Raw genomic sequence first — 25,139 nt, 5'->3', positions numbered from 1 at the left:
AGACAAAATAGAGTATATTTTGAGTCATCATCCATACACAATTGCAAATAGTTTTGAATGGATCTATATTTTCTGCGTGAGTGTAGCTCAAACCGGACCCTTTGTGAGTTTCCCTCGTCTGAAATGGCGTTGGAGAGCACACAAGTACATCTTTATCCAGCCCTATTCTTCTCAAGTGGAGCGTTGGTGGACTTTAAGAGGGTTGCTGGCTCACCTCGAGGAACTCCTGCACCACTTGTTCCGGCGTGTCTCCGAAGAGAAGGTAGAAGTCCAGGACTCCTCCGATGGTCCTGTAGGTCACCGCAGGCGCAGGCTGCAGGGTGACTTCTGCAATGGGACCCACACGATTAATACCACCACAAACACAACACACACACACACACACTCACACACACTCAAAGAAGGGCACGTTAACTCAATGGACCCAGACACCCACACAAACAGACCAACAGACACAGACACACACGCACACACACACACACACACACACACACACACACACACACACACACACACACACACACACGTGTCTGAACCTATCAGGAAGGGTAGTAAGGGCTCTTCTATATGAATGACTGTAGACATCCGTCAGACAAACACCTATCATGCCTCATTTCCATTCTCCTCCATCATCTCCATTACGGGCTAAAACAAACAGCGCCCTATTCTCTTTGATATGTCAGCACTTTTTCTTTGATAGGAGCAGATGATATTTTTTTTGTGGTTGATAAAAGAACAGACTAGATGTTTGCTCTACCCTTGAACCACAGCACACCGGGAGCTGACTTGTGCTAAATACTTGGCTGTGTTTATTTCCGGATTTGGATGGAGAGTCCCATTATTATGTATGCTTATGATTAAATGTTGGCCCTGAATACTTAAATGTTTTTGGCCTGTGTGTGAATGTGTGTATGTGTGTATATGGGTATGTTTATGTGTATGCATGTCTGTGTCTGTGTCTGTGTTGGCGTGCATGTGATTCTTTACCCATAGCGTTGCTGTTCATTAAGAAGACGCCAAATGACTTTCCACTCTCGTCTTCCAGACAGAGAAAGAACGGGTAGTGGCCATAGAGGTTATGCGTTCCCTGGAGAGAGGAAGAGAGTGAGAGTAAGCTTGCCTTGCCTTGCCTTCCACAGATGCTAAGCATGAGCGAAGTTAAGGAAAGTAATGGATGCTGTTGGATGAGCATGGATGGTATAGGATTTCATGCTAATGAAGGCAAGTGGATGTAAGTGTACAGTTGAATGTATGTGCGTGCGTGCGTGCGTGCGTGTGTGTGTGTGTGTGTGTTTGAGAGTGTGAGTCTGATTGTGAGTGTGTACTATAGAGCTCCGTACCCCGTTGGGAAAGGCGTCTCTTGTAAAAATGGGCCAGGTCTTCCAGTTGGTGTCATGGCGATATTGTTTGTGAACATGCTCTCCTAACCCATAGATATTATGGGATGGCAGCCTGGCAGAAAGCTGGAGATATTGGTCGGCAAACACTAGGGGGGCCATGGTGGTGTCAAACCTAGTCGGGGGTTAAATTAATGATGAAATAAATAAATAAATAGACGCATGAATAAACAAAAAAACAAACAATCAGCAAGAACAAAAAATCATATTAATGTTATTAAGCCCAAAGCACATGTAGTGCAAATTTTGGGGTTATTATTTGTAGCACAGCCATTAAATAATTATAATCTATTGTTTAGTCTTAGCAGAGCACACAGGGCGCAAGCCTATAGGGGTTCACTTCTTAAAGGACTTATAGCTCTATTCCTAAAACATAATTTGTCTGTACAGTGATTTGTTCTTTAAATATAATTATAGAGATGCATAAAGAAGTGTATTTTCATAGAGAGAGAGACAGAGAGAGAGAGAGAGAGAGAGAGAGAGAGAGAGAGAGAGAGAGAGAGAGAGAGAGAGAGAGAGAGAGAGAGAGAGAGAGAGAGAGAGAGAAGGTGTACACAGCACTAGAGTAAAAAAAACATCAAGTAACAAGTGTGCGGAAGGCATCCCATCATGGCCATAACAAGCCCTGGGTTGCAGTGTGTGCACGGTTTGTTCCTTCTGACGCAGACGTTCATCGGGGAGGAAACACAAGCCGTGCTGTACTGCTGCCAGGTCTGCGAGGGGCTGATGTTTTTCATTTCAATTATGCCGCCTACCTCTCCTTCCAAGCTTTATCTCCTACCTGACATCTCACATTGTGTTATTGTGGTGTTATTGTGCAAACAATTACCAGGCATTCATTCCTTAGATCACCGGTGTCAACAGCGTTTATTATTCCCTTGAAAGCAACGCACAATGCACGCCAACAAGTACTAGTATCACTAGAACAGTGTATACATTTATTGATGTGGATTGTTATAGCTGATCAAAGGCTAGAGCACACACACACACTCCTCTCTTAGGAAGCCTTGTTTCTTATGGATATTGTCTATTAATATTGATTTGATACCATTTTTTTATTTTTGTAGCTATTGACTTTTTGTATTGGTTTGTTTAGTTCGATTCAAGCACTTAGGCATATCAATGTATTTGGTCTTGAAGAATTGATTGTTTTCATATAAATGTTTTCCTTGATTGATTTATCTTATTTCTCATTTTTATTTTGTCAAGTGGGTTGAGAGTTTGTGATAAAGCAATTTGAAAGTGAACTTAAATTAAATAATTATATATGTTTCAAGCATACATGTCAAATACCACATTGATTATTTTACTGATCACGGACAGCACTGATTAACACACACACACACAAACACACATACACCTATTTTGCCGTTGACCTTTAACCTTGTAATTTGTCGAGGGCAAAGTAAAGTAAATATGGAGTGATAAGACTCATATGACCCTTGTGTTGCACTGCTAAAGTTATCGTGCCACAATTAACAACAATATTGCTTCCTGGGTATTCCATTCTTCAAAATAATATATATATATATATATATACACATTCAGAATGGTCAATAGGAAATATATATCTCATAATAAATATCTTATATCTATATATCTATATATCTATATATCTATATATATATATATATATATATATATATATATATATATATATATACACCAAGATATACACCAAGATAGTTTTTCATGTTCCTGAAAATGTTTTCTTGAAAGCTTTCTGCTGTCTTGGAGAGCATCATTGTCTGGAATTACTAAATGAATACAATTTCTGAATTAATGAATTTTCTGTACCTCGAGATGTGTCACAGAGTCTTCGTAATTTGCACTTCAAACACAGACTTCCTGAAATATTGTGAGCTAATAAGAATATAATAGAGCTATGAATATATGTTGGTCACCCTTGCTTAAAAAATATCCTAATAAATCTGTACATAAATGAGTCTTTCCCCCAATTAAATAAGCTAAGACTGCACTGTGTGCTTGGGGTACTTTTATTTCAGCTTTTTCTTTTTGCACAGCACCACTTGCAAGAGCATGGACTTCTGCGACCTAGCGGACCCCACTTGTCACACGTTGGCACTTACCATATACTTTTAATGATAATGATGGTTTAATGGGCCTAATTGTTTTTAATGGCACCAGGGCTGGAGTGTGTGTCTGTGACTGAGTGAGGGACTGTGCTCGTGTGTGTGTGTGTGTGTGTGTGTGTGTGTGTGTGTGTGTGTGCGTGTGCGTGTGCACGTTTGTGTGTATGGGCGGGTGTGCTCATGTGTGTGTGTGTGTGCGTGTGCGTGTCCGTGTGTGTGTGTGTGTGTGTGTGTGTGTGTGTGTTGCTGGCTGGGAAATGTAATTGATAGCGGCAATGGCGCACAAGACCAGGGCCCGCCAAGCATACCTGGACTGACACATATGTAATTACGGTGTCTTGTCACAGCGGGAGACTGACGGAGGACACGGAGGAAGCAGCATGTGGCCTCATGTGCTGAACCATGCATAGTGATGAGGGAGAGCACACCGCCGCTTACAGATCACAGCAAGGAGGGCCGTGGGGGCCTTAGGAGATGCTGCTGCATGCTGCATAATGCGCAGCCTCCCATTGGTCCCCCAGGTAACTGGTTATGTGGATCAATTTTAATTTTATTCTTTGCAAACTGAAATCCAGGGTGCGCATGTGTTATTATGTAGACATGTTTTGTAATATTAGTATTTACTCTAATCCCACATCTATTTATGTAATACAGTATGTGTTTGTTTTTGTATTGTGCGAAGGAAAATACTGTGACGCTGGGCAAATCCCAATAATAAGGACGATTAACAAATACTGAATATCTAAGTTATAGTTGGTCTTTTGGATAGTATAATTCCCCGGGGACGCAGCGCTTTTTAATGATCTCATAACGGATTTGAAAATGGCAATCCTGAACGACTCGTACATTATTACGATCTATCTTTAAAGAGAAACGCGTAGATCTTCGTCGGCAAAACACAGGTGTTGCTCATTACACTAATTATGTCCCTGTTCATTTTATGCACCAGGGCACCTGGTAGTAAACCAGTGGAGATAAGTCTAGTACCTCTGCCCCCGTCCATAAAAGCAGCAGACCCCTTCGTAAATGATAGCGATGCAAGAGTGCGGACCACCACCATGTTACCCCGTCTACAACGTTGAAATAAGGACCTCAGTTTCAATTTCAGGAACGCAGCATAATATAGACTCCTGCTCATACACTGAATGCAAGGTTATCAAACTCTCCACACCAACACACACACACACACACACACACGCACGCACGCACGCACGCACACACACACCCACGCACACTTTAACTCACAGCACTTTGTTGTTCTCCTTCCTGCGCACTCTGAGTCCAAAGGGCTTGTGTGTGATGCCAAGCGTGTCTAGGATGGGGCTGGACGGCTTGGTGTTAGGGATGTTCACGTGCTCATGGGGGACCTCGTACCTTTGCTTCGTGGCATCAAAGATCTGCGGGGGAGGAGAGGAAGACACACACACACACACACACACACACACGCTGTCTCACACACTGTCTGTGTCTTTGTTTGGGGATGTATAATTGTGTGGCTGACTAGCTGTGTAGTGTGTGTGTGTGTGTGTGTGTGTGTGTGTGTGTGTGTATGTGTGTGTGTGTATGTATGTATGTGTGTGTATGTGTGTGTGTGTGTGTTGTTTTAATGGCAAAAGGGATTCATTGAATGTGTGAGTGAGCTTTTTGTGTCCGAGTGTATGTGTGGTGTGTGTGCGTGTGTGTGTGTGTGTGTGTGTGTGTGTGTGCGTTTTCAAGATCCTATTCGGCTATCCTCCTATATATCCTCCATCCTATTGGACTTTTTTGTTTGCTTCAAATGAATAGGTTACGTAAATACATGAATAAATAATTACTCGGTTCACGTGTCCTATTCAAGTGAGCGAAAGAGACAGAGAGCCGGAGTTGTTCACGGACTGGGCGTGTGTGTAGTCCTCTTCATCCTGACTGTACCTTAAATCGGAGGCGATTGGCGGTCTGCATCTCCGCATGAAGGGAGAGCTCTTTGATATCCGCCCCGAACAGGGAGGGGGAATCCATACGTCTCAAATGGGCTTTCATCACTGTGTGTCAGATGTTTTAAAACACTTAACGTCACCAAAGAAAAACATCAAGCACTTTGTTCCAATGCATGGTTAAATGGTACACCTTTCACACTGCAATTATGCCTTTTTTTATAATTGTATTTTTCAGTGGGGTGAACGCCAACATCAATCCACGTCAGAGGGACTGCGTTCCCGTTACCTGCGCTCTGCCGCGGCTACGATCAAAGGGTTTTAAAAACGCTGTGATGGGTTCAAAGAGCCAGTCGGCTGACTCCACAGATATCCCTGAGCTAAGAAGGCCCACGCAGCCTATGTCCTTCAACCATATGATATGTGTGAGTGTCCTTGGATCACCATAACGGTGTGTACTCTCTAGACGGACGGACGGACGGACGGTTGGACGGATTACCGTAAGGGGTAGGGCTCTCCACCGACTCCACTGTGTATCCATGTTTGGTTGAGAAGTAGCACCAGGGCACGTTGGCCAGGTCCACGGGGCTCCAGCAACAGCTCCGCGCTTCACATTTGTCCTATTGGAGGCATGGGGGCCATCATGACATCATGACTGTATGGATGCATGGGAGTGCGGATGGATGTAGGGCTGTATATCAATGTATCAATGTATGGATGTATGCGTGTATATATGTATGAGTGTATGTATGTACGTATGTGCTTGTGTGTGTGTGTGTGTGTGTGTGTGTGTGTGTATGTGTGGGTATGTGTCTGGGTGTGTGTATGTTTGGATGTATGTGTGTGTGTCTGTCTGTGTTTGTGTGGTTGTGTATATGAGTATTTATCTGTGTGTGTGTGTGTGTGTTTGCATAATGTACCTTTGATGCTCCAGTATCTGGGAAACAGTCCACTCTCTCTGCGTGAGGGATTGTTGGGCATTGGCTGACTATAGAATCAAGAGACAGAAGTTTTCAGTTCATGCATACACTGGAAAAATGCAAGAAGAAAATCACTGAGAAAAAGTTCAGTGAGCTCATTATTCTATCATGTATTCCATGGTATCACCAGTGCTGTAGTCGCTAATAAGCCAAGTAGCAATATCGTATAACATAACACAGCATGCTACTGAATCAGAATTAACATTGGTGGTGCGTAGTGTTGCTATATCATTATCAGGGGAGTATTCTGGTGGAGGTCATGCAAAGGTCACGGGGCCATTGTGAGAATGTGTGGTTGAATCAGAGAGTGTTTATAATACACTGCAGAGTATGTGTTGTGTGAAGTACCTTGACTCAACCTTTTTCTTAGGTTGGGGAGAAATAATCCCCAACATCACTAGTCAGTGAAAGTAATCTTTTTCAGTGAAAGAAATCTTTTCACAGCTATCCCCTTGTGTATGATATTCACATGTACACACGGGTCTGAATGAATTGGTAGGTGTGTGTGTGGTCTCAAAACACATAATTAGACTAGACCTAAGTCATAATGTGTTTGTGTGTGTGTGTTTTCATGTGCTTGATTACTACCTTCTGTTTTGACCCCAGATTCTCCAATGACGAAGAGAACAATAAGGGCGATGGCCACCGCAGAAATCATGGAGAACATGGCCAGCAGGCTCACCTCCAGACCTGAGAACCTCTGCTTACCCATCTGAAAACACACACACACACACACACACACACACACACACACACACACACACACACACACACATGCGCATACATGCACACACGCACACACGCACAAAAACACACACACACACACACACACACACACACACACACACACACACGCACACACAAGAAAATGCATACACACATACACACACATGCACACATGCTTAAAATATGATTACAAAGGCCAGCATCATTAACACCCACTAAATAACACAAAGTTCACAAAAGGCAAGGTCTTAAAAGATTCTCGCGCTGCTTAATGAGGCCCATTGGCAAGACACACACCCTTACAGATGTGCAAGCACATGCACGCAACACCCACACACACACACACACACAAACAATCCCTGCAAGATAGTCATACTGTTATTGAGCAATGAGTGTATGTGTCCTTGGGAGGGAGAGGGAGAGTGAGAGAGAGAGAGAGATAGAGAGAGAGATGAGATTATGAGAAGTGTGATATTTTCCTAGAGGTTAGAAAGTACAATAAGGCAGAAGGTGTGAAACAAGTATGAAACAAGTCGAGAGAGAGAGTGAGAAAGAGAGAGAAGAAAGAGAGGGACAGAGAGAGAAGAGTGTGTGTATTGATGATAGAGAATGAGTCTGTCTGCCAAACGCGACAGTCATGGCTGTATACCCTTCATTACACTCACATAATTAGGCTTCTTTCAGAGACTAAATAAGGTGAATGCCCATACTACACATCTGTATGTATGCAATCAGATCTTTCCCTTAATCTGTCTCTCTCTCCCTCATCTTCTTCTCTCAATCACTTACTTTTTTCTCTCTCTTTTTATCCCTGTGTGAGTGTATGTGTGTGTGTGTGTGTGTGTGTGTGTGTGTGTGTGTGTCTGTGTGTGCCTGTGTGTGTGTGTGTGAGTATGTGTGTGTGCGGGGGGGTGGGGGGTGTGTGCATGCATGCATGCCTGCGTGTGTGTTTGAATAAAAGGCATATAGCCATCCTGTTTAATGTGCTGTGAAGAACAGCCGAGGACAGCCAGAGCAGGCAACTGAATACACTCCCCCCATCCCCCCAACAGACACATCAAGACACACACACACACACACACACACACACAGAAATGTGTTTCACATACATAATAAGATTTTTTAAATATAGCACATATATGGTTCTCTCTTCCCTTGCTCACTTACTGGCATGCCGTTCCTTACTGCACCGTAAAAATTGAAATTTTACACTGCATGTTTAATTCATGTTTTAAATAGTGTACATTAACAGTATAAAGGATCTAGAACATGCTCATTAACAGTATTCTAGAAATTATCAACTTAAATAATTGCATGTACTACTACTACTACTACTACTACTGCGACTACTACTACTGCTACTACTACTACTACTACTACTACTAATGCTACTACTACTACTACGGCTACTACTACTACTACTATTATGATTACTACTGCTACTACTATTACTACTGCTATTACTACTACTACTGCTACTACTACTACTATTACTATTACTACAACTGCTACTAGTACTATTGGTACTTCTACTACTCGTCCTAATGCTACTACTATTGATACTTCTAATGCTGCTGCTATACAATAACTTAAGAGGCTTTAGGAGCATATTAACCTAACAATTTCCCATAATACTGAACATAATAATTGCAGACATACCTTGTTCCTTTGAATCAAATTAATGAACAGATTTTTTATTGCAAGTTCATTTATTATAATAAGGAAATATAATGCATCACTTAAGACGATATATAAAATCTTATTTGATCATCATTTCCTTTTTTATTGGTTTAAAGAAATAAAAGTTGAACTCAACAAAACCTGTTCATTCAAAGCACTTTCGAGGACTTCTAACATATTCTGCATGCCAACAATCTACTCGCTGTCATTACATGCTCTCTGACATCCATACATCCTATATATCAGCAAATGACCACCGCAATGCTGAGCATCAACTCATCGACTTCCATAGGAGCATGGTGAACACAGACACAGACAAGCACTGCATTATGTTTACACTGCAGACGGGCCGAAGCTTAGCGCGAACGGAAATGTTCAGAGCAGTCCTACCTTGGCTTGTCCCCGTCTTCTGGCAAACTGCTTCTCCCCACAATAGCACGGAGCAGATAAAGCCGTAACATCTATAACACATTGTCATTGCAGGGCTCACCTCTTTTCTGTGTAATATTGTGTGTGTGTGTGTGTGCGTGTGTGTGTGTGTGTGTGCGTGTGCGTGTGCGTGTTTTATATCCTTCTTCTAATAGTGTCCCAAAGCTATAAAGCGTGAGATAAACATCTCCCGTGTGAAAAAAAGCAACTGTGGACTCAAATCCGCCTGATACTGAGTCCCGCCGCTGCGTGCGGCTCCAGAGAGCCTTGACACATGAGGATAAAGTTCACCTATAGCCCTTTTTTTTTCCTAAGCAGTGACTCAGCATGTGTAATCTTTATCTCGTCATCACCTCGTCGAGGTCAGTTCACGTTGTAAATATTAATCATTATATATCCATTCCGTGATATTTTTGCTCTAAAGGTATGTGATGGAATAGAAAAGAGTTTTCTACATACAGGGGAGGGCCAATCTCAAGGGGATAGACTTAAAGGACAATACCAGTCTGTGGTCAAACAATGGTAATCGTCTCTTCTGGCTCATTTAAAACATCCGTTACCGATATCATTTGTCAAATTTCCCTTGTTGAGCCAACATAAGAGAAAGTTATGTGAGGGTGTCAGCCTCAAAGGTAAACAACGGCAGTATCACTTTGTGAAATGTTGTTCACTAATTGTATGGTGGTTCACCTTTGTTTTGCACATTAACTCTGTACTGACAATGACACGCATTGATTCCAAAACATTGAAGTGCTATAGTGCTATTATATGTTTGTGGCGCCGCTAAATGCTCTATGCTTCCAGATGTTTTGGAGAAGCCAGGAGACACAGTTATGAATATTAAAAATAGCACTTTGTACAAAGGGACCTTCAGAAATAGTTTCATGGTGCTTGTTCTGCCCTTCAGGCATTTCATTTAAATTATGATACTTTTCGTTTGTAAGTTTCTGTTTCTTCCAGACTTTTATTTTGACATTTGTATCTTTCAGCTGTACAGGAAGTAGGCAGGAAATGTCTAGATTCACATTTAGAATGTGGAAAACACTAGAAGTAGCAGGTTCTTTAAAAGTGCAGACGGCAGGAATCACTTCTTATGTTGTTTCCCAGCAGAGGCATCACTTGTACGTATTAAGTTATCAAGCTAAAATCTAAGTGACAATGTTACAAACTATGGAAGCTAATTTGAACCCGAGGATGCTAATATAGGTTCAGGAGATAGTAAGCTGAATGTGTAATTACTATGCTAATAGTGCTGTTTATGGAAACTAGATCGTTTTAACTAAATGCAATATGTTTGCTGTTTGTTTTCTAGTTTCACTCTCTTTCACCTATTGGGTCAGTACAATGTGAAGATTGAAAATAAATCTACTAAAAGGAATCTACGGCATTCTTCATGTTCATGATTGGAAGAGAGTTTAGCTTACTGTCTAGTTGGAGTTAGTACACCTCAGCGAGGACAGTACAGTGCTTTTGCTTCATTTATGTTACTAGCGAGAATCCTTGTTGTAAGTATTTTTGAAAGCAAACTGTATCTTTAAACCAAGCATCTTAAAAAATGAAAACCGTAAAAAAAACAGGGCTGTCGCTTGTAAAAGGCTGGCAGCCATCTCGGTGTTCATGAATCAATGGTTGTAACTGACAGACCTTGGGATCTTTGCATAATAATGTTTACTTCCAAATTCATTCAACGATCAGGAGCCGGGATGATCAGTGAGCATCACAATGTCTGTAATTAGCACTTAGTGCTTATCCTTCCTTTATGAGTATATGGATAAAAGACAATCCACAATTACATTGGGTTTTCTCCCATTTCTTTGCGTTTTCTTTGTGTTCTTTGCATGAATTGACTGGTCAGTGATTAGGAACCCCACACTACGGCAGTGATTCACATTGGTGTCGGCAGCGGAGTGTTGGGAGTGTTTAGAAGAAATGGATTGTCAGGGAGGCTTGTTAGATGAGGGATTACGAGAAGTGTTGTGTATTTGAAAATAATAAATCAAAGTCACCATTTTCCTCAATGTATTAATCAAGAGTGTCTTTGGTTAAGTCTTCAGTGCCCAAATCACATACTTCACTAACTATCTCAGGGTGTTAAAGTTCAAGCATTAGCAATGGAACTTGCTACAGTCCCCTACAGTATAGTGACATTCTCTACATAACTACCAGAGGCCTACAAAGGCTTTTCCTGTAAATGTTTTCCTTGAACGATCAGGGTTCAATGAAACAAAGTTTCTGAGCAATTGACCTCCCTTGATTTATATATATCATAGATATTGTATATGAACGAAAAGGACAAAAGTTGTGCCCAACTTGAGCAATTCAATTTGAACAAGATATATATGTGAGATACAAATCTGACATGACCTAGACTTCAAGACATGATTGTCTTTCACTTCAAGTCAATCATAAGCTCTCTGCTTCTCTGTAATGATTCATATTATGTGTGTGTCTGTGTGCGTGTGTGTGTGTGTGTGTGTGCGTGCGTGCGTGCGTGCGTGCATGTGTGCGTGTATGCATGTGTGTGTGTACCTATGTGTGCGTGTGGGAGTGTGTGTGTGTGTGTGGCCAGCCAGTACCACAGTCATACCAAAGCCTCAGTGCAGTTCAATGATTGCATTGCAGAGGGCCATGGCTTCGGTCCATGGGCATCCTCAGTAAACAGAGTCTGACGCTGTGCTAAATGAGCTATTCTCTATCTCAGGACACAATCAGCTGCTCCTAAATCACACAGCCTGATTGCCATAGACCACGCAGACGAGGAAAGGCTTGGAAGGGAATGCGCTGAAAGAAGAGTCTGTGTCCATCAATCATCAATCAGAGTGTGAAAAGCGCCTGCTCCCTGCTAACGGCGGCCACAGGGCCCTTGCATGGGCACAATGTTTTAGAGTCCCTCTCTCATCGCTTTTTTTTTTTTTACCATAGTCTTTCCTTTCTTAAAAATCCAATTCCACTCTATCACTGCCAGTCGCATATGCCCACACTACTAGAGTGCTGCTCCAGCCTATTTCAATAGCCTAAACTGGAATTGGCAATTCACTCCCCCTGTATTGATCCAGTCCATTTCAAACCCTAGAGGCTCACAAGCTGATAGGTTCCAGGCAAGCTACCAACTAACCAACCAAGTTTAGGTTTGTGTTCAGTTTGTGTCTCCCTGTGTGTATGCGTGTGTGTTTGTATGGGTGTGTGTGTTTGTATGGGTGTGTGTGTTTGTGCACACATGTGTGCGTGTGTGTTTGTTTGTGCATTTGTGTGTGTGTGTGTGTGTGTGTGTGTGTGTGTGTGTGTGTGTGTGTGCGTGAGTGTGTGCATATGTGCCAATGTCAGTCACTGCTGGTAAAGAGGGGCTGGGAGATTTGGAGTGTGTGAGGGCAGACATGAAGAGTGTATGATGGAGAGGAAGGAAGTGAGAGACAGGATATAGAAAGAGTTACCATTGTGCATGTTGGCGGTTGCTGAGATGGCATTAGTTTAAACCCAGACGTTATGTCTCCTTAATACGTCAATATCCTCTGTGATAAATCCCCGCTCTTTTAATGACATCTTTATTTAGAGACATTCAGCATCCCTCTTACTGCTAACAAATTGCTTGCTCTGCAAAAGCTTTCACCAAGGATTATGGGAACGCATTAGTGGTAAAGGTGATGTGTTAGCAAAATATACATTTTGTCAAATTATTGCGGCAGAGACATTGACAGGCAGATAGAGATTTTGATATCTGACCACAAAAGTGTCATATGATATGGTAATTTTCTTGTTTCAGTGCTTAGTTTAAGCATTAGTCAAATATGTACAGATGATGGAATCCTCAACATCTGTTTTAATCACTGTCACTCCCACACAAGGTTGATTTTCAGCGGCCTCATTAATGTTACACAGGATACCAGCATCATCTGGTTACTTCATCACATCATATCCTGGTCCAGTGAAGCTCATTCTGTATTCCGTCAGTTTATGCCACTGTTTGCACCCCGATAGGTTCACATTGTCCTCCTACACCAATGTACTGTGGACACAAAAGTTCAAAGGGTTTACTTGGCAAACATAAATATTGCACACACTGATCACAGAAAGAGTTCATTCCTGAAATACAGGTGCCAAGTCATAGGCAATAGCATTGTGACTGTCCAGAGGACCGCACAGGAGAAGTGCCGGCTAGGCACTCGTCTGGCCTCCCGGTCAGCTGTTTACATCTACATGCACGCACGCACTACATACATTGATGGTCTGACATGTATACTGATACCGTGTGAAATCCCGAAGATTAAGATTAAGATCAATTAAGATTAAGATCAATACACTTACTGATAACACACAAAGAGTGGACTTGCGCAAACGGGAAGAGGCACCAGCTACTGGCCATAGCGAAGCGGCTAACGCCACAAACATCCTGCACTTTACTTTGTGAGTTTTGCACAACGTCAATGGACATTTTAACCTGTTATAAGAATGACAAAACGATTAAGTTACTTCAATGCATGTTGCACATATTTATTGTCGTGATTGTAGGTAAGGCGCCACGCTTACATAGCGAAATAGATTGGGAGAGTAACACCTGTGGTTTCTTGTGCGGCTCCTGCGTCGACGGGCAAAGGATGCCGATGAGGAACAGGGACGTGGATATTGGTTCCAGGCGGAAAGTCCGGACCAACAGTGACTTTACTATGGGGGAGTTCCCCGTGGAATCGGCCTTGATCAAGCCTTCTGTGGTGAATTTCGTTTGTATGTTTAATTAGCTGAATGTGAAATAATATCGTAATGTTTGTAAGGGCAGGTGCAATCTATGTGTTTTGTCTCAGAGTTTGTTTTGTTGTTGGTGTCACAATTGATTGTTGAATGTTCCCCTGTCTATTGTTAATGGTGCTGGCCGCCTTGTATATGTCTCCCCTGGTTTTGTTGCATGTTGGTAGGGTCTGGCAGTGTCCATGGTGTTACACCTACTCTGAGAGTTGTAGTTCTCTGCGGTAAGAGACTACAACAGAACTTAATGTCGAAGTAGTGAACTGTTGACGTTTTATAGTTAATTACTTTTGTTTGTATTTTCTTTGCTTAATTAAATTTTCCTAATTTTTGCATTTTCATGCTTTTGGACCTTCCAATGCTTGATCATTTTGTTCAAGCCCTTTTTCATTAAAAACATTGTCCTAAGCCACTACTGTCTCTGCTTCCTTGGCCAAGCCCACAGTTTTTGTGTACACGACCCGCTCGGTTCCGTTACAAGCATTACATGTATTCAATAGCGTCAAGTTGAGGTTAAGTCAAATAAATTGATCGGTAAAGTGAAAACTTAATCAAAAAAAACTAACAACCTCAAAGCCTAGTCGGTTAAAACCATGCATCCCTAAACCCCAGAAGGAAAGCTAGACAAACAACGTATACGTTTCATAAGGACTGTTATTCAAAGATGCCTGCATGCAAACTCTATATTTTTCATGCTCCCACTAAATGTGTATATTTCACTGGGGTTAATAAACAAGATTATAAACCCAGTGTGGGGCCTACTCGACATGTCACAGCACATTATCACAACACTTAATAATGATATTAATAATAGGTGTGAGTCACAGGGCTGTTCCGGATTGCCCGTGGACACAGGGATAATGAGGAACACAACTCTTATAATGCATGTAATCACGGTAATGAAAACAGGATTACAAGCCATTTAAAAAAGGGGCCATATTAAAAACCATTATCAAAAATCAGTGTCTACTTTAAAGTCATTATGCACGAGAATTAGAAAAACTCTACAAACTATCCACGCAGAACACGGCCGCCTCTTTCAGACTTAATGGTGCGGCTCCTCCGACCCAACTCTAACTGTTTAGTTTCTAGCCGTTAAGAGAGAGCTACTTTTACTACTTTTATCAAATCTGCAACTCTACGATTAGAGATTGTCTTGACATGTTTTAAGGTTCAATTGGTGGTATTACTGTGAGCCTGCTCATCTTGTCATTTTGGGTTATGCAGAGACTGTGAATTAATGAAGATGTTGTGCCACTGGATAATAACATTCATTGTTCAAATCAAACTTTAATCAAGGTTCTGACCTCACCGGGCACAGAAACAACTGCAGTAATTATGGGAGTTTGAAAGAAAACACTTGAGTTGCATTAAAATCCAAAAACCAAAACCAAACTAAATCATTCATGGGGTGGACATAGCCCATGCATTAATTAACCATGAATGCCAAAGTGAGTGTAGAAAAGGATCATGAAACAAAGGAGAAAAGTAACAAGTCTTGTAGCTGCATTTGATGGTGTGCAGACGAAACGATTTCAATGCCTTCATTTCTAATTCATGCCACAGCAAGTTTGCATTGCTTTCTTTCTCTTTTGCTTCAAAAACTTCCTGCTAGAATTATTTGAAATCAATTTCCCCTGAAACATATTGGGGAAGAGATGGAAAGTCTTCAACCTACCGGTGCTCAGAACCGACTCAGAACTGCACAAGAATTCTGCTCTCCATTTTATAAAAATATTTTTTTGCCCTTTCTATTTACATCCAGGACACCGGCAGAACATAAACAAATAAGACTAAATACAAGATGTGATGAAAAATCCCATCTATGACATTAAATACGGCATCTTTTAAGATATACTGTATACTGTCCATGGAACTTCAAACATAGTTCACTGAAATGAAGGCAGTTTATGGCTATTATCTGTTAATGACATTTCCGCCTGGATTACCCACCCCCATGTGTGTGAGCGTTGTGATTTCCCTAAAATGCTTCAAATAAATCCAACCCACTCCATCTAATGGCTCCATCTACAGATCATACTGGCCGTGAACTGCACCCTGTATATCATCAGCTGCCTAGTGTGCGACCGCACCGCTGAGTGTAAACAAGTGCAAAACGCATGAATGCATAGATAACCATGACAGTACCACTAGCTCCATAAAGCACAACACACAGGTGGCAGACCAACATGTATACCCATTATGGGGTGGTCTCCAGAAGCCTGCCTATACAGCTGTTAGCCCCCTGCAGGGAGACAGCAGATGGAGGGGAAACGCAGGAGGACATGAATGAAAGGGATGAGGTTTGGGGGCCAACACACACATAGCCATAGACACACACAAACACAGACCCCCCCCCATTCCCTCCACCCCCCTCTCCCTGGAACGTCCCACCCTCCCACACGCAAACAGAGACAGAGTCGAATGCTGTGTCATCCGTAAGATAAATGACATTCCCTCTGCGTTTCACTCAGTGTGCTGACAGTCAAAGACACACTGGTGAAAGAGTGTACGCTGTGGGGATGGATGCTGTAGCTGTTGGCACGAAGCCTTGATGTCTGCAGTGAGAGAATGGACTGCTGTAATGAATGACCACTGTGTGTGTGTGTGTGCGGTGTGTTGTTATTTTTGTGTTTCCCACACTACCACTTTTTGAATGTAGAAGGAGGAGGGTGGAAGTGCATATTGTGAATCTCTAGTATGTGCATTCAGGATCCTTTGGTGCGCTGGCTCGACAGTTTAGGAAGCACTCCAGTAAGACGCTATACCTGCCAGTGACCTTGTGAACTCCTGCAGAATTACAATGTTTTTTACGCGAAGGAGAAAATGCAGCAGAGTCATCCTTTAACGTCTCAGGTTTTTAAAATTGAACACCCTTGCCGAGTCATCTCCCAGTCTGAAAAATATCAATATTTCATTATTTGGTATCCGTGTGCTGAGCAGCAGGGAAACGCTTGTTGTGTATGCGTATGCACATAAAGAATAATTTTTTCCACCAGGCCTCACCACCAACACCACCCCCCTTCACAGAGTCAGGGACGCGTCCCTGCTTCTCTTTGCTCATTTTCCTTTTCTTTGCTTTCATATGAGCCTGTTGGAGAGCATTAATGTATAAAGTTTGACAGCTAATTATATTATATTTAATGTGCCAACAAAGAAAGACAACTCAAGTGTGCTTCGCCATTAAAGAAAAGACATTGTGCCACCAACATCCACACAGGGGACCAGAGATAATTATTTTCTTAGTGCCAAATCTAGCAATTTCTTTCTTATGTGGGGCTTCAAGAAGAAAATATTCTTTGTGCTTTGTGCACAGCTGGATTGCCAATGAACACATCAAAGCTGCATTATATTTAAACTCACTGCTGTTCTGCACTGCTGCCCGAATGCCCATAGGCATGGTAGGGGAAGTCTAGGCTAAAAGGCAAGTTAGGCAAGGCATTTCATCTCTCCGAATCTCAGCATGACGTGGCGAGATAGCAGCAAGTTTATTTCTTGGCTGCAACCTTATTGACATATACATGGTCTTTAAGGAAACGTGATTTGGATCTTCTGCGGTATCGTTGTTTCTGGGTAGGTATGACTTGGAGAGGTAAATGTTCAACACATGGTTTATTCAGAGATACAATGTAAATTAGTTTGCACGCTGGAGGTAGTTGATGAAGCATCTCCTAAGTCCTGAATCCAGGTAAAAATCCAGCTTATATTGCTATGGGCAAAATGGTAAATAAGCCAAGTCTACAGGTTCTGATTTACCTGGGTAAACCTTCAGTGTGTCTTGGCCTGGGCGGAATGGCAAAGAGGCCATGCTTGTAGGATCAGACTTATCTCAAACCCATAAAACTGTATGGTGTTGTGTTGATCACATTATGTCTAGGAAAAAAAAGCTATTCAGGAATGGTGTTAGCACTACAAATATGTGGTCCAATGAGGTACTGTAATGTTCGTGTGTATATAATTTGGTCTAAATGAAGCATAGAATAAATTATTTTACATAATCTTCTAGATGATTAAATTTGAATGTATACAAAGTACACATTCACATGCATATGCATGTGACCGAATATCTATGAGGACTGTGTTACTCATGCAACCTGGTGCACAACCAAAATAAACCCATACAGGCTCCAAATGGATAGAGAACAGGCTTGGTTACCATAGTAAAGATTTATTTACACAAAATGTGTTTAGTACCCTTGGGATATGTATCGTTGAGCAGTTACACAATATTTTTGCAAATACAAACATTATTTACTACCAAGTCCATACAAAAGGAGGCTACACAACCCAAACACACTGAGAATAAACCAAATATCTTGGTACGTAGATCACAATAACCACTACAACCATTAAACCCATAATCATTATGAATGAGTATACATACCCAGAACCGATGTTGGCCTTATCACCATGTCCAGGCAAACAATACAATGCACAGGTGGAGGAGGGGGTATTGCAACAAGCAGACTCAATTAGTTTGATGCTAAATCCCAGAACAATAAAATCCTATTACAATGGTGACTAGTAGAAGCAGTAAAACTTATTTTAAAAGAGGGAAAAACAATGATATGCCGCGCTGTAAATTGTAGTTTTTCTCTTCTCTCTTTGATTACATAAAGTACCTCCAAAGTAACTCTGAGGTTGACCATGAGAGCTTTGCCTGAATGTTATTTAACAAACACAGGCTCAACTAGCGTTTAGAGCCAAGATGGCTATTGATAATAAGTCCCAAGGTGAATATGTCCATGGTTTTCAAATGAAGAAGGCCTAAGAAGGCCTAATGAATGATGCCTAAATGAAGAAGTCCTATTACACATACTATAAGTATACGAAACTGGAGGTAAACCATTGCAAAATTATTATCTTAAAGCTGCTTTAACCTTTAGTTTGCCTGCCACCGCACAAGGCTTCTCTACACCAGCTCAGGGGCAGAGGAACAAAGGCCTTCCTGCAGTGCTCCGTGCTCTTGTGTTTATCTCATATATACATTTACCTTTCTGGAATGCATACAATATATATCTCATCTTCACCTTCAATGACATTTGTTGAACACCAGCCCACCCCTGGAAGCTCTTTCACTTGCGGAAATGATTTTGCAAATAGTCTAAGCTTACACTCTGTGGAGGGGCAGAATAAATATGGTCCAGTTAGACTGCAGTTAAAGGGTTTGTGAGCCAGCCCGCTGCAAGGTGGGTTGTAGAGGATCCATCCAGGTGAGGGATGGGTGAGGGAGAGCCAGGACTCCGGTGGTAGGAGAGGGAAGTAGAGGAGTCTGCTTGGCACTTTAAGACCGAGGTTTGTTGTGATGCACAGGCTACCCGGTGTGCGACCGCCCGTAGGGCAGTTTAAAACAAATACAAACAGGTCGTTTTAGGTTAGAAATAATTAAGAGCGGTCGTTGTTATAGTTCTTCAGGCATGTTATGAAAACAAAAAAACTTGTATGAGAATATTTCGGGATATATAAACTGCATCTGCAGTGTGTACTTGGACTGACCTAGGTCAAATAGTTTTGATTAAATGACCATGGATGAGGATATAAAGAGTGATGCAAATACTTCTTAGTTTAGTCCTCCAAATTACTTTCTCTCCTCGCCACCTCCTATCTCCCTTCTCCGTATCTTTATCTGTCTCTCTCTTTACCCTCCCTAACTCCCTCACTTTATCGTTGCTCAAAGCACTCTACGCTCAGCGAATCCACTCGTTGCCATGGTAACTCTGAGCTGGGCAAACTTCTGTTGGATGCCAAAAGCTTGCTGCAACAGAACAGTGTTGGTTATGTTTATGTGTGTACATGTATTTGTGTGTGTGTGTGTGTGTGTGTGTGTGTGTGTGTGTGTGTGTGTGTGTGTGTGTGTGTGTGTGTGTGTGTGTGTGTGTGTGCCTGAGCCAATGAGCAGACACATGATACCAGTGTACGTGAGAGACGGCGGGAGAGCAATTGAAAGAAATCAGTGTGCTTATCTCATAGACAGCCTACAAATCCCCCTTCAGTCTGTGGCTTCTTGGTCCGTTAATCTGATGCTCTTTCTTTCCCCCTCCCTCTCGCTGCCTCTCTGTATCATCTGGCTCACTATCTCTCAAACTTCTATTATTTAAAATTCAGATGCAGTCGCTGCATGACCCGTGTGTTACTCTTCATGCCTAAGGAGATCAATTTGGCCTTCAAATTCTCCTCCCCCTCTTCCTCCCCGTCTTTCTCTCTCCCTCCCTCCCTCCCTTCCCCCCCCCCCTCTCTCTCTCTCTCTCTCTCTCTCTCTCTCTTTCACTGTGTCCCTTGCTCTCTCTCACACTTTCTCTCTCTCTCACTGTGTCCCATGCTCTCTCTCTTACACTCTCTCTCTCTCGCTGTGTCCCTTGTTCCCTCTGTTACACTATCTCTCGCTGTGCCCCTTGCTCTCTCTTAGACTCTCTTTCTCTCGCTGTGTCCCTTGCTCTCTCTTAGACTCTCTCTTTCGCTGTGTCCCTTGCTCTCTCTAAAACTCTCTCTCTCTCGCTGTGTCCCTTGCTCTATCTAACACTCTCTTTCTCACTGTGTCCCTTGGTCTCTCTGCTGTTTCGTCCCAAGGACTTTGGTACCCAGACCATAAGAGGAGAAAGGTTGTTTGGTACTTTGTCTTTCTCGTTTGTATCTCTTCACGCCTCGTGACGACCTCCCTTACCCTCTCTCCCCCTTATGCAGATTCTCTTTCGTCTGTCTCAGTCGGGACTCACAGGGTACAGAGTGCGATCGATATTATCGTTGTCTCGTCTTTCTCGCTCTCGCTCTCTCTCTCTCGCTCTCTCTCTCTCTCTGAGCTCCCTCCATCCATTATCCACCCCTCCCTCCCTCCCTCCCTCCCTCCATCTCCCTCGCTACATCTCTAATGACCCCTTCTGCTGATTCAGATTGCCACGGCGAGTTATAGCTTATGTCTCTATTTCGGTTTGACCACCAGGATAATTAGAAAGGCCTAATAGGCTTTGAATTAAAGTTTTACAACAAACACCGGAGCTGGAGAAGGGGAAGCAGAGGCCAATTAAGTGGACAATTTAGGGAACATTCACATCAGGGACCCGGGCCGTATCTGAGCACACTTGACCCCATCATTAGATGACTGTAAACACTGTAACATACTCGGGAACGGATCAGCCAACTGTGCCCGGGTCCACTTGAAGAGGTTGTCTGAACAACGGTTCATGTGTACCCGGGTACGGATCGCCTCAGATGTGCGTACTGGACACGGAACGAATCAGAATCATCACCTAATTTGACCTTTTTTAATTTGGAAACGTCCAAACAGATGACGGAAATCTCTTTGTGAGTGGTAAGCATACGAAAAGACAGTATGGTGTATGTTGTGTGTGTGTGTGTGTGTGTGTGAGTGTGTGAGTGTGTGTGTCCTGAATTAGGTGAATGACTTGTTGTTGCTCTGTGGATCTGCCTGCCAACCGTCCCCTCCCCCACTTTGGACCCAACCCCGTACCCCCATCTGTGGCCACTTAGCATGCAGCTCCTGGCCGCGTCACTGACCTTGTGTTATACACACACACACACACACACACACACACACACACATGCACACGCACATGCACACACACACACACACACACACACACATATACATACACGCGCACACAACCACATGCACACACACAGACACACGCGTGTGCGCACACACACACACACACACACACACATGGACCCACACCCATAAACAAATGTTCCCGAACCCAGCAATACATACATGAACCTTCTGTCATATACACACACACACACACACACACACACACACACACACACACACACACATGCATCCTCAAACACACACACACACAGCCACAGACACATATGGGCACAGAGGAGGAGATGCAAGCCCCTCATCGGGATTCAGTGCAGAACTCTACGGATGTCCTTGGTGTATGAAACCTTATGGAACCAAAGGGAGAAAACGCAAAGGGTGGACGGATCCCACACACAAACATGACAGAACCTGGATGTGAGCCCTTCCAATGTACCTTTCCTGGAACATTCACATATACACTCACTCACACACACACACACACACACACACAGACACACTTACACACTTACAAGCACGCACCCACAAACACATGCATACATACAAGCACACACATAGACACACACATGCATACACACACCGGCATGCTACACACACACGCGTGCACGCATACACACTCACATACATGCACAGGAACCCACACACACAAACACACATTAAAGTGATAAATAAAGTGGTGCATCCTCAGCAGTAACCTATTGCCCCGTCAGGCAAAAGGTGAAGTCTGCTACCAATCTCATCTCACACCCACACACGCACACACACACACAACACACACACACACACACACACATGCACATGCACATGCACTTTGTCCTTGCCAGTCAACATTGTTATTTTTGTTTTATTTCATGACCAAAAAGAGTTGGTTGTTCTAGAGCGAGGTGAGCAGGACGTGACCAGCGCTCATCACTGCAAAACAATTGACCAGCGCCCCCCCACCCCACCCCGGTCAGGCTTGGATGATGTGTGTGTGTGTGATGGTTTGTAAGAGGTGCTGATAATGCCATAACGTGTTTTTGAGGCGTAACACAAAACAACTCTCTACCTCTGGCCCTTGTTGTACTTTTGGACGTAGTCCCACAAATCCAATTTTTGATTAAAATCTGAAGTCTGCTGACACTCTCTTTCACTTCGTATTTGCCACTGGAGGCAGCGACCTGGTAGCACCTTATTGGCAAACAACATCTCGGCTAGCAGTAGTTTACTGTAAAGAAGGGTCTGCAAAGATCTCAAATCAGCAATGGGCAGACTGGTCACTCTAGAAATACTATTATTAAAATCCCCTTCTGAAAGCCTTAACCCCTCGCACAAATGAGTTTTCAATGATAGAATATATCTGTCACAAAACCGGAAACTAAGGGTTATTCTGCCCCTTGCCGTCCTGGTTTCCGGCCCAGGCTCTGTGCAGTCCCCCCCAAGAAGTTCTGTTATAGGACTGCTGGATCCCAGATGACATTAGCCACTAGCCACACATTCCAACTCCTTTGTTTTCAGAGTTGGAATCCATACGTTATTATAGTGTCGTCTTTTTTTAAGGACAGTTTCTCATGCCCTCTGATCTGTGGAGGAATTTGCTGGAAGGCCAAATCAAATCAATCCCTGATTGATATGCGTTGGTGAATGATCTCGCTGTCCGATGAGGGATCAACTTGATTGGACGTTGCGGTAACACCTCCCAGATTAATGAGCAGCAACAATTGCTTGGCTGAGATTATTCACACAAACGTGAATGTGCCACATCAAACCTGCCAACGATTCTGAATTTATAGTGGGAGGTGGTGCTGGCCGATGACTAATCAGCTGCAACATCATCAGCAGAATTTGGTTCAAATGGCTTCTCTAATTCCTATGAAAGTGGCGAGACTACTTACTTCCAGATGCATAGCCTCTACATTTTGGCTTATTTTGTGTTGAATACTTACAACTTTCAAGGTACATTCAAGTAAATCGACCACGACACTAGCGCTACACAAAAAACGCACGTACACACACAAACATGCGCACACGCACATGCACACACGCATTCAAACCCACGCAGAAAAGCACAATGTAATAAGTGCATTGGATATTGCCATGGCAGTGTACCCATAGAATATGTAAATTACGGCTTATTGTAATGCAGTGTTTTTTTTCTAAGTTATGATCTCTGGAGTGATTTCACAACTCTGTTTAATATCCCCCTAGGGAGCATCTCCGGAGAGATGTAGATTCAGAGGCCATTTTGAAGGAGTTGACAGGATAAATCACACTCAGAGGAGGAGGACGAGGAGGAAGGAATGAGGGGGGGGGCGGGGGGAATGGAGGTGGTGAGGGTGCTGGTGGTGGGGGGGGGGGGGGGGGGGGGAGGTAGGGTAGGAAGTGGACGAGAGGCCTGCGGGGATTAGGATAGATAGCATGATAACCAGACTGACTGCAGAGTGACCCGCTCTTTCTACCTTTCAGCCTCTCATGAATGAAGTACAGCTCTTAAAAATAAAACAGGGTTAAACACACATACATACACACACACACACACACACACACACACACACACACACACACACACACACACACACACACACAGCCAAGCACATGCACACACCACACACGCTTGCCATTTTAAAACCCTCCAATCCTTTCACTGACTGTGTGGCCATGACTTGGAGTAGAGCCCTCTGCCAGCTTTACACACACACACACACACACAAACACAGAGACACAAACAAACACACACATACTATGCACACACACACACACACACAGGCACACACACAGACACACGCATAGACACACATGCACGCACACACTCAGCCTCCAGGCAAAACTGTTGTGTCTGGCCCTCTCCAATCCTCCTTAAACACCACGGCTTGCTGTGCTCACAAATGGCTGTGCGTCGACTGGTGGGGTTCTGCGGGGGGGGGGGGGGGGGGGGGGGGGGGGGCGGGGCGGTCCATTTGGCAGTGCTGTGCCTCCCGCTCATAACTTCTCCTCCCTCACGTCTCAAATCCATATCTGTGGTCTTTCTCTTGTTTGCACCAGGGTTTGTTTTGGTCTTTTAGTTTTGCTTCCACTGGATTGGAGGGCAGCTGGATTGACACTACAAGCGCAGGTGTTTTTCCAGGTGACGCTTCTGCGAAACCAGGAGCGGGGTCCGCTGGTGTGCGCACCCGGGGCCCCGCACACCACCACCGCGCGTCGGTGAACGAGCGCATGCCGGCGGAGCGCCGCCAGCCTCTGAATTATTTAGCTTTTATTTTATTTTATTTAATTTTTTTACGGGCTTTTCTAAACAACTAGAGGCGCCGCATAACAAAGGACAAACAAAATAGCTTCGGAATACAGGAATTTCCGTGGCATTGTCGAGTTGTTGTTTTCTGCTGCTGAGTCAGAGATTGAACACGTAGTCGTAGCTGGTGCCGCCGCTGGGTCGTCGAAACCTCTCACAGCTCCTCGGCGGCTCCTTCTGCCTGGTCCCATCGCACACCCTGGACGCTCGCACGCGGATCCTGCGCTAAAATGTAATTAGCATTGGCGGCCTCTCTCACATCTAAATTCATATAAATACCCCATGACCTGGCGTGGCTAGAAACTGCTGCATTTAGTGAGGATGAACTGATTTCCGAACACATACAAATTCATGA

General features: G+C 43.4%; 1 protein-coding gene and 1 long non-coding RNA gene across 2 annotated transcripts in view; both read right to left on the bottom strand.

Annotated features, from left to right (window-relative positions):
* si (sucrase-isomaltase) overlaps nt 1-9,427 on the bottom strand; it is a 65,796-nt gene extending 56,369 nt beyond the window's left edge. The window contains 9 exon segments of the mRNA XM_084467352.1: nt 215-327; nt 988-1,087; nt 1,341-1,512; nt 4,736-4,887; nt 5,402-5,511; nt 5,903-6,023; nt 6,324-6,391; nt 6,972-7,095; nt 9,180-9,427. Of these exon segments, the coding sequence (XP_084323478.1) occupies nt 215-327; nt 988-1,087; nt 1,341-1,512; nt 4,736-4,887; nt 5,402-5,511; nt 5,903-6,023; nt 6,324-6,391; nt 6,972-7,095 (960 nt within the window). The 5' untranslated portion in view covers nt 9,180-9,427.
* Nucleotides 9,428-12,743: 3,316 nt separating this feature from the next.
* On the bottom strand, nt 12,744-13,795 carry LOC311342203. Its single transcript, XR_014633390.1, has 3 exons — nt 13,743-13,795; nt 13,521-13,653; nt 12,744-13,221 (listed from the first exon to the last, which is right to left on the bottom strand). It is a non-coding gene; the product is annotated as an uncharacterized lncRNA (long non-coding RNA).
* Nucleotides 13,796-25,139: the final 11,344 nt, after the last annotated feature.

The sequence above is a fragment of the Micromesistius poutassou genome, assembly GCF_964030765.1.
Source record: "Micromesistius poutassou genome assembly, chromosome: 4".
NCBI classification, from domain to species: domain Eukaryota; kingdom Metazoa; phylum Chordata; class Actinopteri; order Gadiformes; family Gadidae; genus Micromesistius; species Micromesistius poutassou.
The sequence above is the reverse complement of the archived record's forward strand: the minus strand, read 5'-3'. Positions and strand labels throughout refer to the sequence as shown.